The sequence below is a fragment of the Kryptolebias marmoratus genome, linkage group LG22, assembly GCF_001649575.2.
Source record: "Kryptolebias marmoratus isolate JLee-2015 linkage group LG22, ASM164957v2, whole genome shotgun sequence".
Taxonomy (NCBI): Eukaryota; Metazoa; Chordata; class Actinopteri; order Cyprinodontiformes; family Rivulidae; genus Kryptolebias; species Kryptolebias marmoratus.
This window is the reverse complement of record NC_051451.1, coordinates 20,994,438-21,009,981: the sequence shown is the minus strand read 5'-3', so window position 1 is coordinate 21,009,981 and position 15,544 is coordinate 20,994,438. Positions and strand designations below refer to the sequence as shown.

The 15,544-nt window shown below is 40.6% G+C and overlaps 1 protein-coding gene across 1 annotated transcript; it reads left to right on the top strand.

The window, feature by feature from the left end:
- Positions 1-1,220: 1,220 nt before the first annotated feature.
- On the top strand, positions 1,221-15,435 carry LOC108233941 (metal transporter CNNM1). The gene is made up of 10 exons (XM_017412727.3): positions 1,221-2,925; positions 7,709-7,852; positions 8,928-9,068; positions 9,164-9,333; positions 9,456-9,555; positions 10,466-10,608; positions 11,136-11,379; positions 12,803-12,907; positions 13,132-13,227; positions 13,557-15,435. The coding sequence occupies exons 1-10, from the start codon at positions 1,509-1,511 to the stop codon at positions 13,634-13,636; spliced, it is 2,640 nt and encodes an 879-aa protein (XP_017268216.1). The 5' UTR covers positions 1,221-1,508; the 3' UTR covers positions 13,637-15,435.
- The last annotated feature ends 109 nt before the right edge of the window (positions 15,436-15,544 follow it).

Sequence of the window (15,544 nt, the reverse complement as noted above, 5' to 3'; positions counted from 1 at the left end):
GTTTATCATCAAAATAAAATAAAATGAAATAATATTTTTTTCCCTCAGGTTTAATTGTACAGTATTTTTTGTTGTTGTTGTTCTGAACTTTTGCATCTAATTAAGAACCCAGGTGTATTCTTTTATCCTTGTTGACGCACAACTTCAGATCGATTTTCATTATAAAACAAACTTTATGGTTGATTCAAGTGTCACTTATATAAGCTAAATGTTTTTAAAAACTTACTGAAAAAAAAAACAAAAACAGAACTAATCCGAAGGACATTTTCGTTGGACAGCCAGTGTTTGTTTGTTTGTTTGTTTGTCTCATCTGCCATCTGTTTGATCTACAATATATCAGAAAAGAGTGATGTATTTTTTTCAATCTACGCTTTAAAGTTGTTTATATTTATTTTTTGGCAATTCAGTTAATTTAATTATCATTCGATGGAAATTCAATGCGGGATCACAGAGAAGAGTGGAAACGCAGGGATGTGAGGACCGGATGTCTTATATGTGTTATCTCTTAGCGCAGCAGGCGGTGAAAATAAACTGGATTTATCCTATTCTCAAACTCAGGTTGTTCGTGAATAAAAAAGTCATTTTTTTCTACTAAACGTTGCTGTTATTAAGAATTTGTTTTATGACTAGTAGAAAGTTTTTTCAGACTCTTCTTTTTCCTGCCTCACTCAGCTCAGCAAGGTAAGAACCTAATTTACTATATATTCAGGAAGCTTAATAATAATAATAATAATAATAATAATAATAATAATAATAATAATAATATAGTTTACCGTTTTGGTCTGATGACACATTTAACTGAAATATAAAACTTTCAGTGCGTGTTTTTTTTGTTTTTTTGATAGTTGTGTTCAAGTGTTATGAAAGGAATACTTCTTTACAGCCTCTACAGTTCATATAAATGTGTTTGATTGTTCAGTCAATATGTGGGGACTTGAAATACATTTTATTTTACGATGAAGATGAACTAAAACAGTTCTGAATGAGAACCATGCAACCAAAATATATTTTCTTTTCCGTTTTAAGGGCTGAACTCCAAACTTCCCTCCTGCTATTTGCAGTGAGGTAAATCTAATCAGGGGTCTGTACTGCCATCTAGTGGCTGTAAGTAGAAGGCAGTCAGCCTGATCTGCAATAGCCTCTTAGGAAGGGGGGGGGGGGGGAGTTGACTAAATACTCTTTATTGTGTTTTTTTTTTAAATTAGTTTAGCTCTTACTGGATTGTAGACAATTATTTATTTTCCCTCAGAGTGATTTTGTATTGTGAGCCAAGAGCTGAATCATATATTAATCATTCATGCCCGGGCAGCTCCTGCTTCTATTTTTAGAAAGTGGCAGAAAGCAAGTCGGACATACGTCAGAGTTCGTCATTTATATTTCAGTTCCCCTGCCTCTCGGCTTTATCTGAGTTTCCCTCTCTCTCTCTGTAACAAACCAGCTGCTCCATCTATCCCATCCGAGCACCACGTGACCCACTTCTCCCCACATCCCTCAGCAGTTCATTCAGCATGATGGCTGCGGATGCTGCGGATGCTCCCTGCTGCATCCTGCATCCGCGCCAGCTCTCCCTCCTCCTCCTCCTCCTCACCGTCAGCCTCTCCACCCTGCCGGCCCCCGCATCCGCGCTGCTCGGCGTCCGACCTGAAGACACCCAGAGGGGAGACCTGTCCGTGCAGGACGGCATCCTGAGAGCCACCGAGGGGACCCGCTTCCTGCTGAGGGTTTACTACTCCGCAGCTCCAGTTTCAGAACATCCCAACAGCCCGAACCACAGCGCCGCACCTGCCGCCCCGTGGATCGCCTTCATAGAGGAGCCAAGTGAGAGAGATGCGGAGAGGAACCCGTGTGAGGAGGAGAGTTCCCGAAGCTCTGACATCGAGCTGCTGGGCTCTTTCAAATCAGCCTCAAGTCACAACTCAGTTCTGGTTGAGCTGCTCGCCAAAGACCTGCGCAGAGACGAGGCGATCAAATACTACTCCATGTGCGCGTTTGATGGAGTGAAATGGGACCACTTCAACACCAAAGACTTCTGGCTGGCGGTGGTAGAGAGATCTCCAGAGGCGGACGTTTGGCTGCAGGCGGGGGTGTCGGTGCTCCTGCTGGGGCTGTCAGCTCTGTGCAGCGGTCTGAACATCAGCATGCTGGCTCTGGACCCCGTGGAGCTGCGGGTCCTGCAGAACAGCGGCACGGAGAAGGAGCAGAAATACGCGCGGAAAATCGAGTCCGTGCGTAAACACGGGAACTACATCCTGTGCACCGTGGTGCTGGGCAATGTGCTTACCAATACCTGCTTCGTGGTGTGGATGTGCCAGATTTTGGGAATGACTGCCCTCTCGACTGCCTCGTGCACTTTGGGGATATTCTTTATTGGAGAGATCTTACCTCACTCCGTGGCGTCCAGGCACAGCCTCGCCATCGCCTCCAAGACCCTCTGCGCCACTCGCCTGCTGATGCTGGTGTTTCTCCCCATCACCTACCCAGTCTCCAAGATTCTGGACATCATGCTGCACCAGGAAATCAGCAACTTTTACACCAGGGAGAAGCTGATGGCCATGCTGCGCGTCACGGACCCCTACCACGACCTGGTCAAGGAGGAGCTCAACATCATCCAGGGAGCTCTGGAGCTGAGGACCAAGACCGTGGAGGACGTGCTCACCCCGCTGTCAGACTGTTACATGCTCTCCTCGGACGCCCTGCTGGACTTCTGCACCATGTCTGACATCATGCAGAGCGGATTCACGCGCATTCCGGTCTACAAGAACGACAGGTCCAACATTGTGGACATCCTATTTGTCAAAGATCTGGCCTTCGTGGATCCCGACGACTGCACGCCCCTGAAGACCATCACTCAGTTTTACAAGCATCCCATGCACAGCGTCTTCAGCGACACCAAGCTGGATGTGATGCTGGAGGAGTTTAAGAGAGGTGAGTTAAACCCCACAGCAGGTCTGGTGGTCTCTGGAAATCCTCTGCATGTGTACCTCCCTCCTTTTTGGTTTCTTTCCAGAACTTGTGCATGACTTCGGAGTATAAGGAGGCAGTGTTGAGTGGCTGAGGCACCATCTCAGGGAAATGTTTTGCCACCTCTAGGAGTTTAATGTCCTTTGAAGTGACTGCACACTTGAAACCTTCATTTTCGGTCCAGAAGTCAATGTCTGCATCATTTCACTGGCTTAAAGTGGGTCTGCCAGGAAAGCCCTTTGATCCCCCAGAACAGTGAGAGCCATATGTGAAACGTGATACTGTGTCACACAGTGCCTTTGGTTCAGCCAGAGGTTAGAAACTACCAAGAATGGAGTTATCTTAAGAGTCCAAGTGATGAGAGATTGAAGTAACTTTCCCATGACAGCACTGTTATCTTCATTTAGTCTCTTCATTTATTCCTGCTGCCTCCTTGTCTGTATTAGGTCCACATTTGTTGTCACGATAAAGTGTTAAAAAGAAATTCGACAAGATTTTATTTCACTAAAATAGCAGCAGAGAAATTTTTCTCTCTGTGCCATACGTTCATTTTATTTTTATTTTGTTTTCTTGCTTACGCCTCCCTTTGGGAGCTCTTTTTAATCTTGATCATAACACTAAACAAGAATTAAAATCAATGCTCTGCAGTAATTCAGGCTGCTCCACTGACAATCACACATAAAGTATGAGAGACTGTTTGCACAGCTGTTATGCAAGGATTGCAGTGGCAGCATTTTTATTTTTTAGGCTGTAAATTTATTTCTCTAACTAAATTAAAGGCCTCGCATTGATTAAAGAAATGCATATTCCTTGTTGACTTTTCTGTCAGTTTTAGACTGAGATTGTCTTTTGTTGAGAGATGATGAAGCTGTAGCTACAGCAAAGCCTGAAAATAACATCACAGTCTGTTACAGCTTAGGGGATGTGTTTTGAATGGCTGTCAGCTACTACCAAGTCTAATTCTAGTTCACTATCTGTAAAACTTATAGCCATTTTGTGTTTGCTAAGTTTGCTTAGCTTTGGTGGCCATCTTAAATGAGGTTGAGTTCAACAGGTAATCAGTTGTAGACCAACAGGAACCAAATGATTACTTTTATTAAAATCTGTTGAGTCAATTATGAGCTATTTTGCTAATAGACACAGACACAGACAAAGACATTATCGCTCCATGTTTGCGGCAGACAATAAAAAGCTCAGTCCATGCAGTTGCACGGGACATGAATTAAGATTGCCACCTACAGGTCAGAAAGTTTACTGCCTGAAGTAATTCATCATTCTGAAAGATGTTTTTTTTGTTGCCCGGAATGATTCACAGCCTGACAGTCTGACCCCTGAGTTCCATGGAGTCAGTTGTTTGTATGGTGTTCAGACACTGGGCCTGAAGGTGGAGTCAGGATTCTTCTCCACACTGCTGGAGCAAACTTAAGTGTCCACCAACTGTGACTTTGAAGTTGTAGGTCATCACCAAGTGTGAAGAGAAACCATAAAAAATTCATTTGCAACCTTTCCCTTTCCCTCACGCTTGCTCTTAAGGATTAACAGCTCCTGCTGTTCAGGAAGCTTGGCTGGAAGCTGCCGTGACGTCTCACTGAGGGGTGAGGAGCAGGGCTGAGGTCTCTGTTTGAGCGTGCAAATGCCACCAGTTTCGTAAGAGACAGAAATGAAGGCCGCATTAGTAGACTATTGTAGTGTAAAAATGTTTTCTTGTTGCTCTTTTTCCAACACATTCAGCTTTAAACTAAACTTTCAAGCTGTAGGTGTTGTAAGGGCGTTAGATAGTTTAGCACGAGATGCAAAATCCGGAAAATCCTAAAATACAGTAAGAAATGGTCAGATAACAGTGCACAACATAATTCCAAAAGAATCTTATAGTATGAATCCAACCTCCACTGTAAACATTTGATTTTAAAAAGGGTAGACTTTGTAGAACAAAGTGTACAATTTATTTTTTTGGAGACTGGATCTTCTGTGATGGCTTCAAACTGGTTTTGTTGAATATCTTACAGCTGACTTCATAGCGGGGAATCTTTTCATCATTCAGATAGATACCAATCCTAAAAACACACAAGAAACAGATTTTTAGGGTGATCAAAATATTTTCTATTTGGTTGGGTAGATCACATTACCCATCTCATTTGATGTCCACCTCAGGATAAGATAAAAACTGCAACAAGAGCTAAAAACAGCTAAAAGACCAGGAAAACCTGGATGATTTATGGTGTATAAGGATGTATGTGGGTCAAGGGAAATCCACAGAGGCACTTCATCTCAACTAACGTGATCTGCCAGTGATTCTGCTGCAGATACCAGACCTTCAAAGGTCTAGGAGAGTCTATTCCTTAGTGAGTGCAGCTGTTTTAAATGTTCAGCAGACTTTAATAATGGTATATTGATATTTATTGCCCTGATGTTTTTAGCTAAACATTTCAGCTTGATAAAATCTAAGTTTCACTTTTAACCGGAGCATTTGTTGTAATCAGTAAAATCATTTCTAAGAATTTTTGTTTATGTGTGCATGCAGTGGATCTTTAACTTTAACTGTTTAAAAGCTGTTAGTGTCACACACATTTACTTTTATACTGATGTATTACAACTAAAGCAGCTTTAGCTTTTTGAAGTGGGGCCATAGTTAGAGTTAGGAAACCTGAAGAACAATGCAAAGTAAAACTAAAACTTTAAGAAAATGGCTACTGAGGCAGCAAAAATAACAATAACAGACTAAAACACAAGCACATGGGGGACATGAACAAAATAGCAGACAGCTGCAGAAAACAGTGACAGGTAACAGTAAGATCTGACCATGAACTGAAACAACTGAGGTGCATATACAGAGGAATGATTACTGTGTGAACAGCTGACCTGAAAATGCAAGATAAATACAAAAAAAAAAAAAAAACAAACAAGAAAATAATAGAAAATACTTCAAATACTGGAAAACCAACCCCACACCCCATAACTATGACAAATAGTTAGCTCTTTAACCCAAAACAAAGCATGTTCTGTTCTTTTCACATACTGCAGTGCATGGGAAAAAATAATATTTGATGTAAATGTTAGATTTTACTACAACTAGAATGGCAAGAATTGTAAAAATTGCAATAGTACACAAAAAGTTAATTGCAGAAACAATCACATGGTTAAAAATCCATATTAGACTTTAGAAATACAAAAGTATTACAAACAAGTGATGGTTGAATTCTGTAGTTAGTCTTGATGAAGCTATTTCCGTCGTGTATAAATTTATGATTAAAAAAGTCAGACACCATTTTATTTTGTTAATTTTGCAACAGTTAATGAAGAAAGTTGGTTAGCACATATCATTTCTTAGATAGAATAATACACACATTTACTTATAACAAATCAGGCACAGATTTGTCTTAGATTTCTCTAAATTTGTACATGAGTAACTGTATACATCTGTAAAGCAAGCAGAAATGTAATTTCTGCAGAGATATAAAGTACAAGGGGGTTTTTTTGTCTGCAGAAAACACACACAGACAAAAATAGACCAGTCATGCACAGTCAGAGCACATGGATTTTAAATATAGACTGCAGGAGTCTGGGAAACTGCTGGAGCAGAAACATTTGCAATAAAAAGAACATCCACACAGGACCCAGTTTCACCGCAGGCATGTGTGTCTGCAGAGTGTGAGTGTGTTTCCCTCTGCAAGATTATTATGTAACACATGAGTGATGTAATGCAGTGCCTGGGTGCATCAGCAGCTGAAGGCAAATCCTCCTTTTATACACCTGCGCTCTCCGGAGAAGCTGAGCCGAAACACTGTCTCAGCCAATCTCACACGGACACAGTTGGATGTGTGGAGACGGCTGCCTGTCAGTCAATCAGATTTTTTTCTTCTTCCCGCTGTTCGACTGGATTAAAGCATTTATTTCATTTTATCCTCTGGCAGTGATTCTCCTAAATCAGCCTGGCTCCTGCAGTTTGAGCTGCTGATTTTGTGCTGAACTCACAAAATAAGTTTGGTTAGGTAACATATTGGTCACTAAGCGGACTTGTTTGCTGCAACAGATTAAAAAGAGATTAAATGCTAAGAAAAACGTATTAGATGCAAACGTGTAGGAGTGTATGTATTTTTTAAATTAGGTTTGAGCTGAGACAAAACTGAGAAAAATATCCGTGAGGTTTGTGGCGTAGCTATTCATGTGCTCCTGGTTGTTTTCCCAGTTCTGTTTTTGCGATGTTCAAGGTTTGTGGCAACATTGACTTCTTGTCACATTTGCTTTATGCTCAGTGCAGAGATGCTGTTGGCGTGCTGCGTCACCGTTTCTGGCAGGCTTGTCGTGCTGAACAGTGAGTGGGAGGTTTGCTCACGGATGTGTAAAGCGTACATGTGTTTCCAGAGGTGGCAGCAACATGGCCAGTTAATTCAGCAGATGCAGGCATCCTCAGACTGATTGCATAATCTCGGGGGTTTACGTAAGGGGTCGGGTCTCTGGAGCTGCCAAAATGTCTCCAGATTAATCTCCATGTCTACTTTTGTCTCGTCTGAGAAAGCCCACAAAGGCAATCCTGACAGTGAAATAATTTCAAACTCAACCACGGAGCTAGATCCTTCCACGTGTTTGTGGTGTCTGAGCTCAACGTTCTTCTTCACTACACAGATTCAGTTGGAAGCAGTTGACTTAAACTATTTTTAACGGGCAGAGTTGCCTCTCAGACCATTGCACAGGCAGTTTGTTCGTTTGGCTCCATATTTTGAAAACCCTTTGCTCTGTCTGAATGCAGGAAAGTCTCACCTGGCCGTGGTGCAGAGAGTGAACAGCGAAGGTGACGGAGACCCCTTCTATGAAGTGATGGGCATCGTCACCCTGGAGGATGTCATTGAAGAGATCATCAAGTCTGAGATTGTTGATGAGACAGACCTCTACAGTATGTAGACACACTCATTTGATACTTTTAAGCATCACAACTGTCTCACTGTATTTTTTAGCTTTTATTATATTCAGATTTTATATTATATCTTCAGTTTGTGAGAGAAGCTCTCAGAGTCTGTTAATATCTGTGAACCACTTTATTACTTAGATATGTTGAAATTAGCAGCATTTATTTCCAAATTATTTAATAGAATGTCACGAGTAGGACTCTAATTATTCTCTGTGTCATCTACCCTTTAATTTTCTAATCAAATTATTGATTTCACCCTCCCTCCCCTGCTGCTCCTTTCCTATGCATAATTAAATAATGCGTATAAATGACCCCGGCTCACAGATAATCGCCATAATCCGCTCATTTTTAATTGGCTGGAAAAGCTCTCAACAGTGAGGCGTTCAAATGCCAAACTCACTTCATTTTCTATCTAATCTGTCCTGTGCTCCCACAGTGGTGGGAACCAGTTTAACTTTAGAAGTGCCACTTATACGCCCGCTCTCAGAAGCAACAGACAAAAAAAGTTGAAGGTGCGCTTCACTCTTTTTGTTGTATTGTAGAACAGCAGTGTGACTGGTGCAAATGTTTAATGTTACAAAACTATAAAATTGTTCCACTGTAAAATACTTTACAGTGCAAACTGAATGAGAGTGTTTATGAAGCATTATTAATATTACTAGTCGTACAAAAAATTGCTCCTGTTACCCTACAGTTGTTTTATATATTCACAGAATTGAAATAAAACATGCAAATGATGTATTAAATCATGTAGCTTGATTGATATTAGTGTGCTATGACCTTTGGTAGTGATACTTCATGCAGTCTGCCTCTCTTTAACTTGGCAGTCAAGGAGTGACAGACTTGTTTTTCCCTTTTAGCTTCGATGATTACAAAGTTATGTTAGAATTTTAGGCTGTTACTACACTGTCTAAAACATTTCTTTAGAAATGTTCTTGTTTAGTAATGTAAACCTAGTTAAGATCTGGTAATAGGCTTTCACAAAAAGGAAAAACAACAATCTTAAACCTGCTTTGTTTTCTGTGCAGTTTTTAACTTAACTATCTGTGTGGGTTCACAGCTGACAATCGGAACAAGAGGCGAGTGTCCAACCATGAAAGGAAGCAGCAGGATTTCTCCGTTTTCAAAGTGGCCGAAAATGAGCTGAAGGTGAAGGTCTCGCCCCAACTGTTGCTCGCCACTCACCGCTTCCTGGCCACAGGTATACCGTAGGTTCACACAGGGTGTGAGGCACCAGATGTGCAACGTTACTCTCGTTGTCTTTCATCTATATGCTGATCTGAATCTTTCCTCCAGAGGTGGAGCCTTTCAGGCCGTGTCACCTGTCAGACAAGATCCTGCTGCGTCTCATCAAACACCCCTGTGTTGTGCAGGAACTCAAGTTCAACCCCAAGAGCAAACACGATCCTCAGCACTACCTCTATCAGAGAAACAAACCAGTTGACTACTTCATCCTGATTCTGCAGGTAATCCCAAACTCACAAAGGCTTTCAAATGATAAAACTGAGTCTGTGCTTGAACAAAACACTTTTATCAGTATGATATTAGAGCTCTGGTCAAATAGGAAATGTCTGTGTATGTGTCGCAGGGTCGAGTGGAAGTAGAGATAGGAAAGGAGGCTCTTCAGTTTGAAAATGGAGCATTTTCCTACTATGGTATGCCAGCACTAATCCCACCTCTCACTACTGGTAAGTCGCTGCACGCAGAACAATTCACTCAGAGACTTAATGTTACTGTGATAAAAATGGACGCACAAGCAGAGTTTGGCAGCGGCAGCGGTGGGTGTTTCCTCTGTCTAAATGCTGCCCAGAGTCGGTCAGCCCACAGGAGCTGCAGCAGAAGCCGTGGCAAGAAAGTAATTAAAAGAAGTGATTTCAGAGAATTTCCCAGTGGAAGGACATGACCTGCGCAGGATTATATGAAATCCAGCTAAGACTGCCGAGCAAGCAGGAAGCTTTCCTCACACTCTGTCTCATCTCGTGTGGTGGCTTTTAAATGTCTAATTTTAAAGCTCTCTAGAAGCTCCAAATAAATATTCACAGAAGTGGGTATATTTAAAAAAAATTGTAATATTAATTTAACAAGTAAAGGGCTTTATGGAGATTTTTTGTCCCTCGATTTGTGGGATTGTTTTTTGCAGTTTGACAACTCTGGCTGATGGAATATACTGGCATTATGATTAAGATTGTGTGCATTTCTAAAAATGCCTTGCATTTGGTTGAGTGTGTTAGAGTTAAAATCAAGCCAAACGGTTAAGGTCATTATTGCCTGCAACCGAAAGGAGAAGGTGGATTGATAATGTTTTTGCCCGTGTCTGTGGGTTTGTGTGTGTCTGTGTGTATTTGTGTATGTGTCTCATTAACCACTGGATGATTTTATTTTATTTTTTTAATCACTGGATGTACATCTACAACTGATTAACTTTTGGAGTCAACTGGATTCAAGATGGCTTCCACAACCAACTGTCTTTATTTTAGATATTGAGCTAAGATTTGGTAACTGAGACTGATCCCCAACACAGAATCTAAGTGCTAACAGACACCCTTAAAATGTTGCCATTACCTATTTGGAATCAATTCTGTCTTCTGTTCTGCTCAGCTCACAGGTACAGCTCTCGAGGGAGCAGCCTGAACCAGTCCGATTCGTTGCTGAGTGGCGGCAGTGCGGGTCAGCTCACAACAGGAGGGGCCTATTTACCCGACTACTCAGTCCGCCAACTCACAGACCTGCAGATTATCAAGGTTACAAACAGAAATGCCACAACAAAACACAGAAACACATGAAAAAACATCATTATTATGAACTAAATTTAACCCTCGGCTTCCTGTCATTAAAAAACTCAATTAAATCTCTAATTTCCTGTACACTAGGGGTAATAAATTGCTATCATAAGCAAGAAACTTTACTTTTAACCTCATGCCATTAAATCCTAAAAAATATCAGAAATTGTGCTCTCTTCCTCTGCTGCAACATTTGCCTTTGATATGTCCAAATCCCTGATTTTGACTGAACACAGACATCCTGTCTCTCATTCTCTCCTCCATATGCCCGCTTTCCTTTAATCATGAAGAATAATTGAGCTCCATTTCAAGCATGAATATATTTGCTTCCCATGATGGATGTGGCCTCTCCCTTCACCTCTTCTTCACTTTGTCCAAATGCAGTCCATGTTTCCATGTGCACAGAGAGGTTGTGTAAGTTAGGAAATCATGCGTGCGCAAATGATTGTAACGTTGACATTAGCTTTTGTATTTTCTTTGTGCTCCAGATCACCCGGAATCACTACCAGAATGCTCTAACAGCCACCCGAATGGAAAGCTCCCCGCAGACTCCCGACGCCCTGTATCCCAACGCCAAAGCGAGGCCTCCAGGTCCAGAGGCCCGCTCGAACAGTATCGCCCTCCCTCTGATGAACACACACACCCGACTGGGGCTGGCACGCTTTGCACACCTCCATCCTCACGGTGGCCTTCGTAACACCTCCCAACTCAACGAGAGAAACCGGATCGTTCGTAAGTTCTGCACATGCTCTTTGCAGAAAACGTTAGGTCAAAAAAGGAATGTGTGGTGTGAGCGTTTGGCGTTACGCCCTAAATTAAGAGTGACTAATAGTTAGGGATTAAAAACTAACATCTGAGCTTCAAGTTGACAAATGTAGCTTCAGGTGTTGCTTGACTGAAATAACTACAGGTGGAAATTTGGCAATATTTTCAACTTCCTCTACAAGTATAATTCCCACATTCGAACACACGAATTGGAACTTTACGTAAAAATATGCAATTTTTTTTTCTTCTTTCAGTTCCTTACTTTCAGTGTAAGTAATAATCCAAGCTGTGTGATCTCTGTGCAAAAGCAATGGAAAATAGAACAGAACAGAATCGTTTTCATTGTCACTGTGTGGCTGTTATACAACGATATTGGGAGAGCTTTCCTACTTTGATGAATCTGCAACATCTCGCAAAAAAAAATATTGATCACTATTATAATGCAATATAAGGCAATTAAAAAAAAAAACAGACAAACTTACAAATACTAAAGAAAACACTTCAATTCCACATAACTGCATTTCAGAAATTACAATCAGTTCTTATAGTCCAGAGATAAAAAATTGTCTTTAAGCCTATTTGTGAGGATGCATTTTGTGTGAATCTAAATTATATGATAAGTCAGTTCCACGTGAATTTAATTAATGTATTTTTGAAGTGAAAGAGGAGCTTTAGAGCCTCAAACCCACACGTTCACTGGGTGCTTTGAAGCCCTAAAACCTGACAGATGTGATATGTGACTAAGATGACCTTTAGTTGTTAATGTAATAAAAGCAACAAATTAAATTTGGGTAAATAATTGAGGAAGCCACACACAGAGGGCACTGGTCCCCAAGGAGATTTAGATAACTCGCTGCTCTGTAAATACTTGCGGAAAACACAGATGAACAAATAAAAAACTGTAATATAAAATCATAAAACCAGTTTTGATCATTTATCACTAATTATTTTACTATACATTTCATAAACTCCAAAAATGACTAATTTACAAAATTGATGCCAACCAGTGTTGGATTAAAGGATTTTTCACTTATTATATGTATTGCACTGTGAGTAACTCATCACCCTGTCTGCATGTTTCTGTTTGTTTCATGAAAAAAAAAAACAACAATCTCGGGACAGATGGTTCTCCACTATGTCTCTAAAAATGTCAATTATACAATAAGGTTTTGTAGATCAAGAACGACAAATTAATTTTCACAGATCAAATCTGTTTCACTAGCAGTAGCTCATCTTTAGATATATATTTTTTTCTCTAATCCTAAATCTTTTATATTTAATCTAAAAATCTGATAAATAGAAACTTCTCTGCCTCCCTCTACAGGCAGAGACGCAAACATGCAGCCACTTCACTGGCATTTGATTGATTGGTCTAATCTTCTCCTCACAGGCAGTAAATCCGATGGGCAAAGGAGTCCAAATGATTCTGTGTTCCTTCGCATGGATGAGATCCCCTACATCCACGAAGACTGGCCCGAAGGTTCTGCTGACAACGGTAAGTAAGGCTCATGTTGTTCCATGTGGCCTACATTCAGGAATTCAATCTTACGATCTGTTTAGTTCACCTAAAGTCCTATTCAGTCCATTGCACTGACAGGATTTTTAATATTTTAATCTATAGTGGAACTGGAAGTTCCAATATATCATCCTTAATCTAATGTCACAGTTTTTGGGTCATATTGGGTGTATTATTCCTGCCTTTTCTTCTGTTTCTTCCAGATGTGCCCACAGAGCCGTCCACCTCTCCCTTCATCAGTTCTCTGTCTCTGACCAGCTCCGAGGAGAACGTCGGCAAGAAGCTCCTGCGTAAACTGAGTGAGTGAGCGGTTTGTCATCGGCGCCACTGCCACAGCTCTCACCCACACACACTGTCAGATGTGCCTGAACTTTTCTGTCAGCCCGCAGCAACAGTCCTGAGCGTATCTTAGCAACAGGTGACGTGTGGCGTCCCCTTTTGATCAGCCTACTGTTTCCTGCGGAGCCGATCCGCAGCTGTCCTTTTGGGAACGGAAATATGAATCAGTTCCCTTTTTTATGGCGGTTTGTGTCAATAGCTGACAAATGTAAAGTAGTTTAAGTATAATTCCAGGTTTAGAGAAAATAAGCAGGCATCTTAAATCCAGCATGTTCTCCTCTGTTTCTAGGTAACAAGAGGAGGAAAAAGTCTCGAGACGGAGAAAAGAGTTTGGAGGAAGGTTCAGAGCAGCCATCACCAACAAGTTAGCACAGTGACATAAAGGAGGAGGGATAAAACAGCCATCTCCTTCTTTTTTATCATTTTATGAGTAAATTCATCAAAGAATTCTTACTTCAAGCTCTGACTCAACTCTCACAAGAGGTATCCTTTCTGCTGTAGCCACTGATAATACTCAGGACCTCACTGAAACACTTTTACTCCCTTTTCTGCCTGCTTTTCTTCACCCAACTTGACTGGATAAATCTCAGCAACAACATCATGGATATATCATGCCTTTCTCTGGACTAAATGGACACCAGTTGGTTTTATTCATATGTTTAGTCTTTAAGGTAGTCTTATCTCTTATGTTAGCACTAAGTCACATTTAAATCATATTGTGTTCATGTAATCTCTCAACTTGGAATCCCAAATTATCCTATCTGAGCCAGCTTTGAATTACAAACAGGCAATAAAGAGTTTTATTATTATTATTATTATAATTAGGGTAGTTCCCACATACTGAAAATGTTGTTTGCACAGGGAGCTGTCCTTACGTTGCCAAAAGGAACTCATGTACTGCCAGCACAACAGAAGCCAACAGACAGGAGCACAATTTTTTCACAAAACTAAAGACTTAGTTTTTAAAAAGCCATAATATATTTACTTTTCAGCTAGAATAAAACGGATGGACAAGAAAGAACAATCAGGTTGTTGTAAAAGAGTCAAGAAATTTTAAAAAAGGCTTGGATTCATCATAAAATTACCACATGCGTTCACAAAATGCCAAACTATCGTGCATGTTTTTCTCATACACATCTCTTTTGTAAGTTTTCTCATTAAGACCTCTCTGCACATGTCGCTGATCAGACACAGTTACCGTGTTTCTATCACTAGAACTTCCTCGTGCTTATCATCATGTCAGTACAACCCTGTCTGTACACCGTTTGGTGAATTCCATCACCTACATACATAATATTTTGTGGGGTTTTATGTGTAGGGTTCATCTAACAGGGTTAATCATTATAGCTGCATTCACCAAGTAAACAATAAGCTACACGGTTTGGGGGATTTCTCAATCTGGGGATGGAGACGCTACTTGCATGTTTATGTATGCTCCTTGAATTATAAAACTGTCACCCTGTAGAAAACCGTGGTTTTCCTTATGCATGCTTACATAGAAGTTTGAAGAATCTAGGTTTAAAACAATCTGGATTTCAATGTCCCCATGAAGGTGACGGCTGAGGCAACAGCATATTTTGCAGTGAATTGGTCAGAAAGTACAGGTAGAAGTTGATCAATAGGTGCTTTCAGGTAACAGCTGATAAGGTGAACAGATTATTTGCTCAAATAATCATAAATTAGTGCAATAATAAAATAATCACTTGACTTATATTAAAATATGTGGAAGTGTATATTTTGATACTGATCCTCAATCTTGAAATACTGGCAGAAACAGAAAACCTACAAAAGGGCAGAGATTTGACGGACTAGAGCAATATGACACTGATGTCAAGCCACTGCCCCGTTCCAAACATGCAGTCATGCAGAGGTGGCATTTGGGGACACTCGCTTATTTAATTCATCCTGCTTGGTAAGTGTTGTTTAAGTACAAATAAGCTTACAAAAACGGCCCCGCCACAGACGGAGGACACACGAGGGGAAGTGTCTGGATCTGACAGCTGACTCAGACACAATTTTGTGAGTCAAAAGCCTCGAAGCAGAAAGCTTTTAAAGAATTTGCATCTGCTTTATATTTGTCAGAACTGTTTGTTTTGGATAAACAAAGGTTTTGCTATGTGAAGTTCAGATTATTATACAGGTGCTGGTCATAAAATTAGAATATCATGAAAAAGTAGATTGATTTCAGTAATTCCATTTAAAAAGTGAAACTTGTATATTATATTCATACATTACATACAAACTCATATATTTCAAATGTTTATTTCGTTTAATTTT